The sequence below is a fragment of the Mustelus asterias genome, chromosome 24 (genome assembly GCF_964213995.1).
Source record: "Mustelus asterias chromosome 24, sMusAst1.hap1.1, whole genome shotgun sequence".
NCBI lineage: Eukaryota > Metazoa > Chordata > Chondrichthyes > Carcharhiniformes > Triakidae > Mustelus > Mustelus asterias.
Window position 1 is genome coordinate 16,228,309 of NC_135824.1, and position 12,437 is coordinate 16,240,745.

A 12,437-nucleotide genomic window follows, 5' to 3' on the forward strand; every position below is an offset into this window, starting at 1 on the left:
TGTAGGTTAGGTGGATTGGCCATGCACAAATTGCCCCTTAGTGTCCCAAGATGTGTAGGTTAGAGGGGTTAGCGGGGTAAATACGTGGGGTTACGGGCATAGGGCCTGGGTGGGATGCTCAGCTGGAGAGTCAGTGCAGAGTTGATGGGCCAAATGGCCTCCACCTGCACAGTAGTGTTTCTGTGTAGGATTAGCCATGGTAAATTTGTGGGGTTACGGGGATAGGGCTCGCGTAAGACACTGGGCAGAATTTTCCCGTCTGCCCGCCACGGGAATCATAGTGGGCGGGGGGTGTACCATGCAAAGATCCACCCCCGCAAAGGGCGGGAATTTGTGGTTTTGGGGTGAACTTGACCGGAAATTCCCAGTCACTCTGCCAGAGAGCTGGTGCTGACCTAATGGGCCAAATGGTCGCCTTCTGTACTGTCAGGATTCTATGATTCTATGATAATTTCAGACAAAGAGGTCCCACAATGTCATCAAAACCAGCCTGACGAGGCCTGTTTGTATGAATAAATAATTGCTATGATCTATCTGGATGCAATATTTCTGGACGCTGATTATATGGGGTAAAATTGACGTCTGAATCAAAACTGAACTGCAACCATTCAACTTCATTTACACAGGCCACCAGAGGTTGCTGCTCAGTCTAGGATATTCTGGTTTCCACTAAGAATACCTGCTGTTGGACACGTGTCAGACTAGGTCAGCTATCTATATCCTGAGATATTAATAACTCCACAGCAAATGCTGTGGTCGCCGTTAGTGGTTCAAAAGACCTTGTAAACAAACAACTCAAAACTGAAAAGTACAAAGGCTTGGCTTGATTTCATTGCTTGTCACCTGAAGCAGCTCGATTTTGCACCAGCCCTCAACACTCCTCCAAATGACCATTCCAGGAGTCTGAAGCGAGCGGTCGATAATCGTGGGAGCTGAATAGGGCAGCGATGCAGCCACCGTCGGCGTACGTGAGTGTGAGAGTGGAGGATGAGCTATTCAGTGTTGAGAAGCAGATGCTGATTGAGAACAGCGACTACTTCAGGGCGCTCTTTGAGTCGGGCATGCGGGAGTGCGCTCAGGAGGAGATCCAGCTGCAAGGGTTGCCGGCCCGAGGCTTTAGAGTCATGCTGAAGGTCCTGAGAGAGAGTCAGCCCATCCTGGACCGCGAGGAAATCCTTGACGCCATTGAATGTGCAGCCTTTCTACTCGTGAAGCCTCTGACAGAGCATCTTATTTTTATCATCAGTTCAGCTAACTGCATTCTAATGCTCCAGGCTGCAGGTATATATGGGGTGTTTGACTTGATTCATGCTTCAGCTCAGTTTATTCGCGATGTTTATGCCAATGTGAGGGAAGATTTGAGCTTTTTATCTGGAGATCAGTTGGATTATATCGAATCCCTATCTCCCAGTGCATATGTGGCCGTGACCACTCACTCCCCTTCCGCTGGTCACTTGGATGACATTTCCAGAACCGTCTGTTATTTGAACGAGGTGGAAAATCATTGGGCAATCTTGACTTCGTTACCAGATAAAGCCAGCACTTGCCTTGCAGGCGTTACCGTGCTGGACAACAATATTTACATAGTCGGAGGGGTTGATGGACTGAACAAGCAGATAGTGAAGCCTAGTTTTTGTTACAATACTGAAAGGAATAGCTGGAGTGAATTTCCGAGCCTTCAGCATCCCCGGTACAACCTAACGTTGACAGGACAAGATGGTTGTCTCTTTGCCGTGGGAGGAATGTGCAAGAATACAGTTCTCGCAACTGTGGAAAAGTACCACGTGGCATCCAACACATGGTCCTTCGCCGCTTGTCTGCCCAGACCTGGAGCTGGCATAGCATGCGCACGCACAATGGGCAGAATCTTTGTTTGCCTTTGGTTGCCATTGGATACCACAGATGTCTACGAGTACAGGAGCCGGAAAGATGAGTGGATTCTTGCAACCACACTAAAACGCCAACAAAGCTACGGGCATTGTATGGTAGCACACCAGGACAATCTGTATGTCATGAGAAATGGACCGGCAGATGATTTCTTGAGGTGCATGATTGATTGCTTCAACCTCACGAGGCAGCAATGGACAGCTCTGGCTGGTCAATATGTGAACAGCAAAGGAGCACTTTTTACAGCGGCCATCAGAGGTGATACAGTCTTTACAGTAAACAGAATGTTAACTTTGATGTACAACATCCATGAAGATAAATGGAAGCCAGCAAAGGAAAGGGCTGGATTTCCTCGAAGTGGTTCGATGCATGCCTTCTTACTTAGGCTGCCAAAGAATAGACTGCCCACTCGACAGCAAAACTAAGGTTAGGATAATGCTCCCCATCTACCTTTAATTCTAGAAACTCTACACAGATTAGTTAGGTGCAGTAGAGCAAAACCCATGGAGCGTGGGCTGCAGCAGGAGAGGAATGTATGGAAAGGGTTAAACAGACGGCACTGTAATATCCACACTCATTGCAGGCAGACAGGACAAAATACAAATACCTACATCTCAGACGGCACTAAAACAGTCACACCCCAGACGGTATCGCTCCAAGGTTACAACAACCACATGAGAATTGGTATCACTTATCAAGGCTCCAAAAGGTCTAGAGGAAACATTGTATCTCTCAAAACTTAAATCAAGTATCCAGGAGATGGGAGAATTAACATCCCATGGAAATCAGTTTGACAAACACAATGCTTTGATATTGTAAACAGGTGGACAGGAGATGTCCAGAAAATGATTAAAACTAAAGCACACAAGACAATGGAACCGATAATGTAATCAGAAACAGAACTGTAACCAATTTAAAGTAACAATATGATGACCTGATGTAAATGTAATGCTTTGTAATGTAAAGAAAGGGGTATAAAAATTTGTAAGAACCAATACTCAGTAAAGTAGCTCGGAAGCAATGGAATTACAGCCATGAGTTCTGCTCTCCCTCATGCATGTTGAATAAACATAAGAACGTAAGAACGAGGAGCAGGAGTAGGCCATCTGGCCCCTCGAGCCTGCTCCGCCATTCAATAAGATCATGGCTGATCTTTTCGTGGACTCAGTTCCACTTACCCACCTGCTCACCATAGCCCTTAATTCCTTTACTGTTCAAGAATGTATCTATCCTTGCCTTAAAAACATTCAATGAGGTAGCCTCAACTACTTCACTGGACAGGGAATTCCACAGATTCACAACCCTTTTGTGTGAAGAAGTTCCTCCTCAACTCAGTCCTAAATCTGCTTCCCCTTATTTTGAGGCCATGCCCCCTAGTTCTAGTTTCACCTGCCAGTGGAAACAACTTCCCTGCTTCTATCTTATCTATTCCCTTCATAATCTTATATGTTTCTATAAGATCTCCCCTCATTCTTCTGAATTCCAATGAGTATAGCCCCAGTCTACTCAGTCTCTCCTCATAAGCCAACCCTCTCAACTCTGGAATCAACCTATTGAATCTCCTCTGCACCCCCTCAAGTGCCAGTATATCCTTTCTCAAGTAAGGAAACCAAGTACTCCAAGTGTGGCCTCACTAGCACACTTATACAGCTACAACAACATTACCAGCCTCCCATCCATTGACTCTGTCTACACTTCCCACTGCCTCAGCAAAGCAGCCAGCATAATTAAGGACCCCACGCACCCTGGACATTCTCTCTTCCACCTTCTTCTTCCGGGAAAAAAATACAGAAGTCTGAGGTCACATACCAACTGACTCAAGAACAGCTTCTTCCCTGCTGCTGTCAGACTTTTGAATGGACTTACCTTGCATTAAGTTGATCTTTCTCTGAATCCTAGCTATGATTGTAACACTACATTCTGCACTCTCTCGTTTCCTTCTCTATGAACGGTATGTTTTGTCTGTATAGTGCACAAGAAACAATACTTTTCACTGTATGTTAATACATGTGACAATAATAAATCAAATCAAATCAAAACATAACCTTGCTGTTTTTAAACTCCATCCCTCTAGCACTGAAGGACAAAATTCCATTTGCCTTCTTAATTACCTGCTGCACCCGCAAACCAACTTTTTGTGATTCATGCACAAGGACACCCAGGTCCCTCTGCACAGCAGCATGCTGCGATTTTTTACCATTTAAATAATAGTCCATTTTGCTGTTATTCCTACCAAAATGGATGACTTCACATTTACCAACATTGTACTCCATCTGCTGGACCCGTTTATAAAGCCGTTTTTGATGAAGTTTTACACAGTCTCGGAAGACTCAGTTTGTTCATTCCCTCCTACAATAGGAATGGGGAAAGGACATTCAGTTGAACCTAATCCATTGTTCAGGTTCCTCTCTAGGATTTCTCAATTGGTTTTCTTCATTGACTTGGCCAGACATTAAAATAGCTGCGCAATTATCTAAATGAGGAATCAGTCCATTTCCTTTCACTGAATTAAATCATTGTTTATGGGACCAGAAAGGGCACAGTGGTTAGCACTGCTGCCTCACAGTGCCAGGGACCTGGGTTCAATTCGGCCACAGGTGTCTGTGTGGAGTTTGCATGTTCTCCCCATCTCTGTGTGGGTTTCCTCTGGGTGCTCCAGTTTCCTCCCACACTCCCACACTTTGATTACTGGGCAGCACGGTGGCACCGTGGTTAGCACTGCTGCCTCACAGCTCCAGGGACCCGGGTTCGATTCCCGGCTTGGGTCACTGTCTGTGCGGAGTTTGCACGTTCTCCCCGTGTCTGTGTGGGCTTCCTCCGGGTGCTCTGGTTTCTTCCCACAATCCAAAGATGTGCAGGTTAGGTGCATTGGCCGTGCTAAATTGCACCTTAGTATCCCGGAATGCGTAGGTAAGAGGGATTAACAGGGTAAATATGTGGAGTTACGGGGAAAGGGCCTGGGTGGGATTGTGGTCGGTGCAGACTCAATGGGCCAAATGGCTTCCTCCTGCACTGTAGGGTTTCTGTGACTCCAAAGATGTGCAGGTTAGGTTGATTGGTCATGCTAAATTATTCCTTAGTGTCAGGAGGAATTAGGCAGGGCAAATACATGGGGTTATGGGGAAAGGACCTGGGTGGAATTGTTATCGGTGCAGGCTCGATGGGCCGCATGGCCTCCTCCTGCACTGTAGGGAATTCTGTGATTCTATTTTAAGATAAGGTCATTCACTCCACAATAGCAAGTCCACCATTCCCTCCATTTACAATCGCACTCTCCCGATTTTCCTCTCCTCAGGAACGTCAATGCTGAGTTGATTATTGTGAAAACTAAGATAATGCACACAGCTGCAAAACTGAAGAACAGTTGTCCATGCAAGACTGAATTTCAAAACCTGTCCGCCACACCTCAAACATTACTCCAAAATACAAATAGAAACAAAGTAAGTCACTTTCATGATGCTTCCTTATGACTTGGGGCAGGAAATTTGTAGCCACACGTCGATCCTATTGACCTCCATCACTAACAATAATCAACCTCTAATTGATCCGAGGACTTTAAGCAATTATGCATTGTGTCTCTAAGGGGAAAGGTCAGTGAAACACTATTGTAGCTCAGCAGCCGAATAATGCATTGGGAATGATCAAACTTGTGAGCAATGCCACAGAGTTCCTTTAGTTCATAGAATCCCCACGGTGCAGATGGAGGCCATTCAGCCCATCGAGTCTACACTAAATCCTACCCAGACTTACCCCATAACCCCCACATATTTACCCCGCTAATTCCCCTAACCTATATACCTTGGGCCAATCAACCTAACCTGCACATCTTTGGACTGTGGGAGGAAACTGGGTGGAGTAAACCCACACAGACATGGGAGAAAGTGCAAACTCCACACACTCACCCAAGGCTGGAATCGAACCCGGGACCCCGGCGCTGTGAGGCAGCAGTGCTAACCATTGTGCCACCATGCCACCCTTGCTCGGCCTCCATAGTATTTCCTGGTAATCCGTGTTGGGAATGTCAACTATCTTTAGACATCGTACTGTATTCAGTTTATTCCCAACACAGAGACTTCATTTGTGTTTATGGGAGGATGCAACTTTCTTACGAATTAATTTGGGAGGTTCTCCAGCTAGTTCAGGATGAACATTTGCTTCAGTTTATTTCATCTTGCCAAAACATCAAACCATCCTATCTCCGAGGATAAATTTTATTGTGCATTTGCAGTTTTTCTGGATTGGACATCCATAAATATTTTTACATTTTCTAATTGGAACAATTGCATCTGGTTTATTTCTCTCATACCACTATTCACTTCAAATGTGTTTCCAAGTGTTTTTCTCAAGTAATACAAGAATAGGGAGGTTATGTTTCAGCTACGCAGGGCATTGGTGAGGCTACATCTGGAGTATTGTGCACAGTATTGATCTCCCCATTTAAAAAGTTTATTTATTAGTGTCACAAGTAGACTTACATTAACACTGCAATGAAGTTACTGTGAAAATTCCCTAGTCGCCACACTCTGGCGCCTGTTTGGGTCCACTGAGGGAGAACTTAGCATGGCCAATGCACATAACCAGCACATCTTTCGGACTGTGGGAGGAAATTGGAGCACGCAGAGGAAACCCACAAGACATAGGGAGAACGTGCAAACTCCACACAGACAGTGACCCAAGCCGAATTGAACCCGGGTCCCTGGCGCTGTGAGGCAGCAGTGCTAACTACTGTGCCACCATGCCGCCCCTAAGGAAGGATGTAAATGCATTGGAAGCAGTTCAGAGAAGGTTTACTCGACTAATGCCTGGAATTGGCGGGTTGTCTTATGAGGAAAGATTGGATAGGCTAAACTTGTGCAGTAACTCCTCAGGGGCCAGTGTCCCTTTGCCAGATTCACTTTATTTACAAACTTATCTCCACTCCTCAGATAGCTTTAGGTACAAAGTCAGAATCCGGACTGTCAGTAGCCCCGACACTCCCATATTAATCTACAGGTAAGGCTCCCTGATTGGGCAGGCAATCATTACCTCAATCATGGAGCTCATACTCCATGGGTCTTGTTGAGGTCATTACAGCTTGTATCCGCTGGAGTTTAGAAAAGTAAGAGGTGATTTGATTGCAACATTTAAGATCATGAGAACTCGTGACAGGGCGAATGTGGAGAAAATGTTTCTTCTGATGGGAGAATCTAGAATGAGGGGTCACTGTTTAAAGATAAATGGGTCACCCATTTGAGACAGAGGTGATGATTCTTTTTAATCTCAGATGGTGGTAAGTCTTTGGAATTCTCTTCCTCAAAAGGCAGTGGAAGCAGAGTCTTTGAATATTTTTAAGGGCGAGCTAGAGAGATTCTTGACTAACAAGGGGGTGAAAGGTTATTGGGGGGTAAGCAGGAATGTGGGGTTGAGGTTACAATCAGATTCAGTCATAACCTCATTGAATGGAGGTATTATCGAGTGGCTGAGTGGCCTACTCCTGCTCCTAATTTGTATGTTCCTTTGTAATATTAGGTTAATAATAATACTCTAATTAATAGTTGGTTGTAAGTCAAATGGTGGAAGGAATATATTTAAAGCAGCATCAAGACAGCAAGAAAAATAGATTTCTTTAGAAACTTTGCGACAGGGAAGAAATTTTAATAGATTAATTACGACGCCCCTGTAGACACCGGTATGATTGTGTCTATTTTGTTTAACGTCGTCCAAATGTGCAGAGTATTCTCTCCATGAAGCAAATGTATTAGTGTTTGATATTCCCTCAGCTTGGAATTCACCAGATTATCTGTGCCTCTTACTGTTGTGGTCAGAATATGCGACACTTCCTTTGAAAGTGGTTTTGTGGATCACACTAAACCTTGTGCCATCATCTATTTGGACTGAGATGAACTAGCCGGAGAGTGCTGCAGTTGTTGGGTTTTTTTTTAGCGTTCTTGTTTGATCCCGTTCAAGTCCTTTATCCTTCTCTTTCTCCACTAGCTGGAGGGGAATATCTCCATATATAGATCTCTGTCAGGCCTGCCAAATGAGCTGGATCTAAGCCCTGGATTTTTTTCTGCAGGGCTGTTTCTTTCCCGTGATAATTTAAAAATCTGACGAGCAACGTTAAGCAGATTGAGGGTGAAGGTGCTGGTGATATTGTCCGTCCCAATGCTCTCTCTCCAATGTTAAGATTCTAATTATAGACAATCCGTTCCAGTTCTACAAGCTGTTTTCTTTTAATATGTGATGAGGCCATTGGCTTTTTCCATGATGATTCAGTCTTTGTTGAGTGGGCAGTAAGTTTCGAACCTCTTGGAAAATGAAATATCTCTACTCCTGATTTTAGCTGGTAGTCGTTGGCTCAGAGGTCTGTTTTGTTTAGCACAGTTCCATTGTTTTTGGAGCCAAATCACCATTTACCTTCAATTGATAGCCTCTGATTTCAGCAAGGATTGTTAATGTATTCCATAACTTGAAGTGTTCTTCAACAAGACATGTTTCTCATTTCAAAGTCGATTGAAAGGGCCCGTTAACTTTGGCAGCGTTGAGACCATTCGGTTAGACCAGTGGCTTCACGTACTAGCCCATGTTCCCTGTCACTGCACCCCGCCACTGCCCTCTGAAAATCACAGCCAGCAAGTCCAGAAGCAGAAAGCCATTAGAACAGATAGATTTTGGCTTTGACTACAATCACTGCTGTACAATCGGAGATTGCACCGTTTCTCGGGCTCCCAAGAGAGTTCAAGGGCAACTGGGGATGGGCAATAAATGCTGCCCCAATCAGAGAGGCCCATGTCCCATGAATGAATAAAAAAAATAGTAATCCTATTTTTGGTCTTTTGTGCCCTTTTTGCGGAGTCCGTGGACCATGTCTATGTTAAATGTTTTAGACTGCACAACCTTTTCAGTTTTCTCAAAAACCTTTTATTGATGTTTTGTTTGTACTTCAGTCCCACGGTCCTGATCTACGGACACCCGGTGCAGAGAGGGGGAGGGAAGGCGGAGGACGTCCTTGTGATCCTGCTTCTGGCAAAACTTGCCATCAGTAGGCCCAGGCAGCGGGCAACTGAGGGGGTCATCCGACCTGACTGTCTGCCTCTCTACTGTGGCTACATTCGCGGCCGGGAGTCCATGGAGAGGGAGCAAGTAGTGTCCGAGGGCACTGTGGAGGCCTTCCGTACCCACTCGGCACCGCAGAGGCTGGGGTGTATTTTTGATCCCTTTAATCATATTTTAATTTGATGTTTTAAGTTTCCTTTCCTCTTTGTTTTTTTTGTTCCAGGTGGTTCCCCTCCTTTTGGGAGCTGCCCCTTTTTGATTTATCTCTCAGTTAATTTGATTTAGTTTAATTAGTTATAGCCAAAAAGATTGAGTACAATTGGGGACGTACATTTTAGCACATACTGCCTGGCTTTAGCAGCGATTGAGAGGAGAGTCTTTGGGCCTGCAGTCTGGGTCTTTTTGCCCCTTATCTAAAAAGGCCCTCAGTGATTGGATCTACATATGGCCTTTGCTTCGTTATTGTTCAGATCAGTCTGCTCAGGTCTTCATTGTACAATTTCCTTCTAACTTTGAGCAGAAATTAATCCAGAAACTCAGCTAATGTTCTGGGACCCGGGTTCGAATCCCACCACGGCAGATGGTGGCATTTCAATTCAATAAAAAATATCTGGAATTAAGAATCTACTGATGACCTTGAAACAATTGCCGATTGTCGGAAAAACCCATCTGCTTCACTAATGTCCTTTAGGGAAGGAAATCTGCCGTCCTTACCTGGTCTGGTCTACATGTGACTCCAGAGCCACAGCAATGTGGTTGAGTCTCAACTGTCCTCTGAAATGGCCTCACAAGCCACTCAGTTCAAGGGCAACTAGGGATGGTCAATAAATGCTGGTCCAATCAGAGAGGCCCATGTCCCATGAATGAATTAAAAAAATAGTAATCCTATTCCAAAAAATGAAGGAAATTTGGAAATAGTCATCACTGTTGCCTTTTGCAGCAAAATGTAAGGTGCAGTCACTTTGAAGGCAAGTAATAATTGATTTATTAACAACAATATATATACATGTATAACAAGGATCTGACAGAACTGCAATACATGACTACTCTCTCCTCCTCCCTGGCCCAATCCATCACGCAAACCAGCCTCCCATCCATTGACTTTGTCTACATTTCCCACTGACTCAGCAAAGTGGCCAGCACAATTAAGGACCCCACACACCCCGGACATTCTCGCTTCCACCTTCTTCTTTCGGGAAAGAGTCTCTGGTCACGTACCAATCGACTCAAGAACAGCTTCTTCCCTGCTGCCATCAGACGTTTGAATGGACCTACCCTGCAGTAAGTTGACCTTTCTCTACACCCTAGCTATGACTGTAACACTACATTCTGCACTCTCTCATTTCCTTCTCTATGAATGGTATGCTTCGTCTATACAGTGCGCAAGAAACAATACTTTTCACTGTATGCTAACACATGTGACAATAGTAAATCAAATCAAATCAAATCAGGTTCCTCCCCAACCCAAAATGCGTGCACTTTCTCCCGATTGGCTCAGCTTTCCACGTGGTCTCTCCATAGGGTCTGGTCCAATCATGTAGCCTCAAGATTCACCCCCTTAAAGAGATCATGTTACCACACAAGGGTAAGTTTAAATATATTTACTGGAAGTGCCAAATTCCATCTCACCTAATTGGGTTGATGTTGGAGATGTTGTGACCGCGAATGACAGACCTTCTGGTCTGGACCCTGAATCTAACCATTTTGGAAAAGATTTGCCGTAAAGGGCATGAATAGCATTGTCCTGCCCCAAGAGCTGTTCCCTCACCTGTAAACCTGTCCCCAGGACTGCAAAGTCTACCTGAGATGCAAAGATGACCATAACCCTCGGAGCTGGCATTGATTCAGCCCATCTCCATGATAGCAAAGTCTACCTCTCCCACTATGTTCATTTGTGGATTAAACAGCAATGAATTGGCCAGAACAACATCTGCCAGAACTGGCTGTACTATAAACAGCCTGGATCCATACAAGTCCCTGATATAGACTGCACCATTCGCATCACACAAGCGCCAGGCACTGACCATCTCCAACAAGAGAGAATCCAGCCATCGCCCCTTGACACTCAATGGCATTACCGTCACTGAATCCCCAACTATCAACATCTTGGGGGTTACCATTGACCAGAAACTGAATTGGACTCACCACATAAACACAATGGTGACGAGAACAAATCAGAGGCTAGGAATTCGGTGCCGAGAAACTCACCTCCTGACTCCCCAAAGCCTGTCTACCATCCATACTTTCCTGGATGGGTGCAACTCCGTAACATTCAAGAAGCTCAGCGGCATTCAGGACAAAGCAACCCACTTGATTGGCACCCCATCCACAAACACTCACTCCCTCCATCATTGATGCACAGTGGCAGCAGTGTGTACCATCTATAAGATGCACTGCAGGAACTCACCACAAATCCTTAGACAACACCTTCCAAACCCATGACCACTACCATCTAAAAGGACAAGGGCAGCAGACATATGGGAACATCACCACCTGGAAGTTCCTCTCCAAGTCACTCACCATCCTGACTTGGAAATATATCGCCAGTTCCTTCACTGTCACTGGGTCTAAATCCTGGAATTCCCTCCCTAACAGCACTCTGGGTGTACCTACACCTCTGGGAGTGCAGCAGTTCAATGAGGCAGCTCATCGCCACCTTCTGAAGGGTAACAGGGATGGGCAATAAATGCTGGCCTTGCCAGCGATGCCCACATCTCGTAAGTGGATTTTTAAAGAAGTGTTAACTGAGGGGGAAGTGTAAGGGAGAATGCCAGAACTTACAGAGGGAAGGGAGAACTTCATTCTGAACGAGGATAAGGGGAGAACATTTGTGGCAGCATGAACAGTGGGGGGAAAAGAAGAACGGGCAGATCCTTGAGGGTCGTGGCAACATTTAGGGAGAAGTTGCTCCAGGTTGGCACCTATGGCTACTCGTATATGGTCTCAGAGAAGGGGCGCTGACGTTTCACTCGATGCCAGGATTTGTGCTCATTCCAATTTTAAATCATCTCATGACAACCCTTCGTTGGAAACACATTAAATGATGAGAATGTTCAATTGGACTTTATTTCGAGCATTGAACCTTACTCTGACGGTTTGAAGGGTGTTTGTAAAGAACAGTACTTAGCACTTTGTGTGTTGCATAAAAAAAGAAAACGTTTCTTTTTATCTCCATCTCCTGCACAATATGTTTCCATAAACCGAATGCACATTTCCAGAACTGGGTGACGTTAACAGACATGAATCCTGCCTCTGCTGATAAATGGAGTTCGCTGAATGTTTGCTATTGGAGCCAATAATATAATAGCACTGAGACACAGCCAGCCCGACTGTAACCTTTACCGGCACCAATTCTGCAGAAGTTGAATTATGGCAAACCATAAATTCAAGAGTTCTGACGATGCGGCTATGTATATGTGTATGTGAGACGGGGTGGAATTCTAGTTTCTATGGTTGCAGTTACTTCTAATTGAAAACATAACTGTTTCCATCTTAATTTGGAGTTGCGTAAAAGA

At 45.0% G+C, this 12,437-nt stretch overlaps 1 protein-coding gene across 1 annotated transcript; it reads left to right on the top strand.

Annotated features, from left to right (window-relative positions):
* Window positions 1–740: 740 nt before the first annotated feature.
* kbtbd13a (kelch repeat and BTB domain containing 13a) lies at window positions 741–9,540 on the top strand. The gene is made up of 2 exons (XM_078241016.1): window positions 741–2,313; window positions 8,814–9,540. Exon 1 carries the CDS (start codon window positions 948–950, stop codon window positions 2,310–2,312), a length of 1,365 nt encoding a protein of 454 aa, XP_078097142.1. The 5' UTR covers window positions 741–947; the 3' UTR covers window position 2,313; window positions 8,814–9,540.
* Window positions 9,541–12,437: the final 2,897 nt, after the last annotated feature.

Coding starts and splice junctions, on each gene's coding strand:
- kbtbd13a (XM_078241016.1), top strand. CDS start 948: ATGCAGCCACCGTCGGCGTACGTGAGTGTGAGAGTGGAGGATGAGCTA.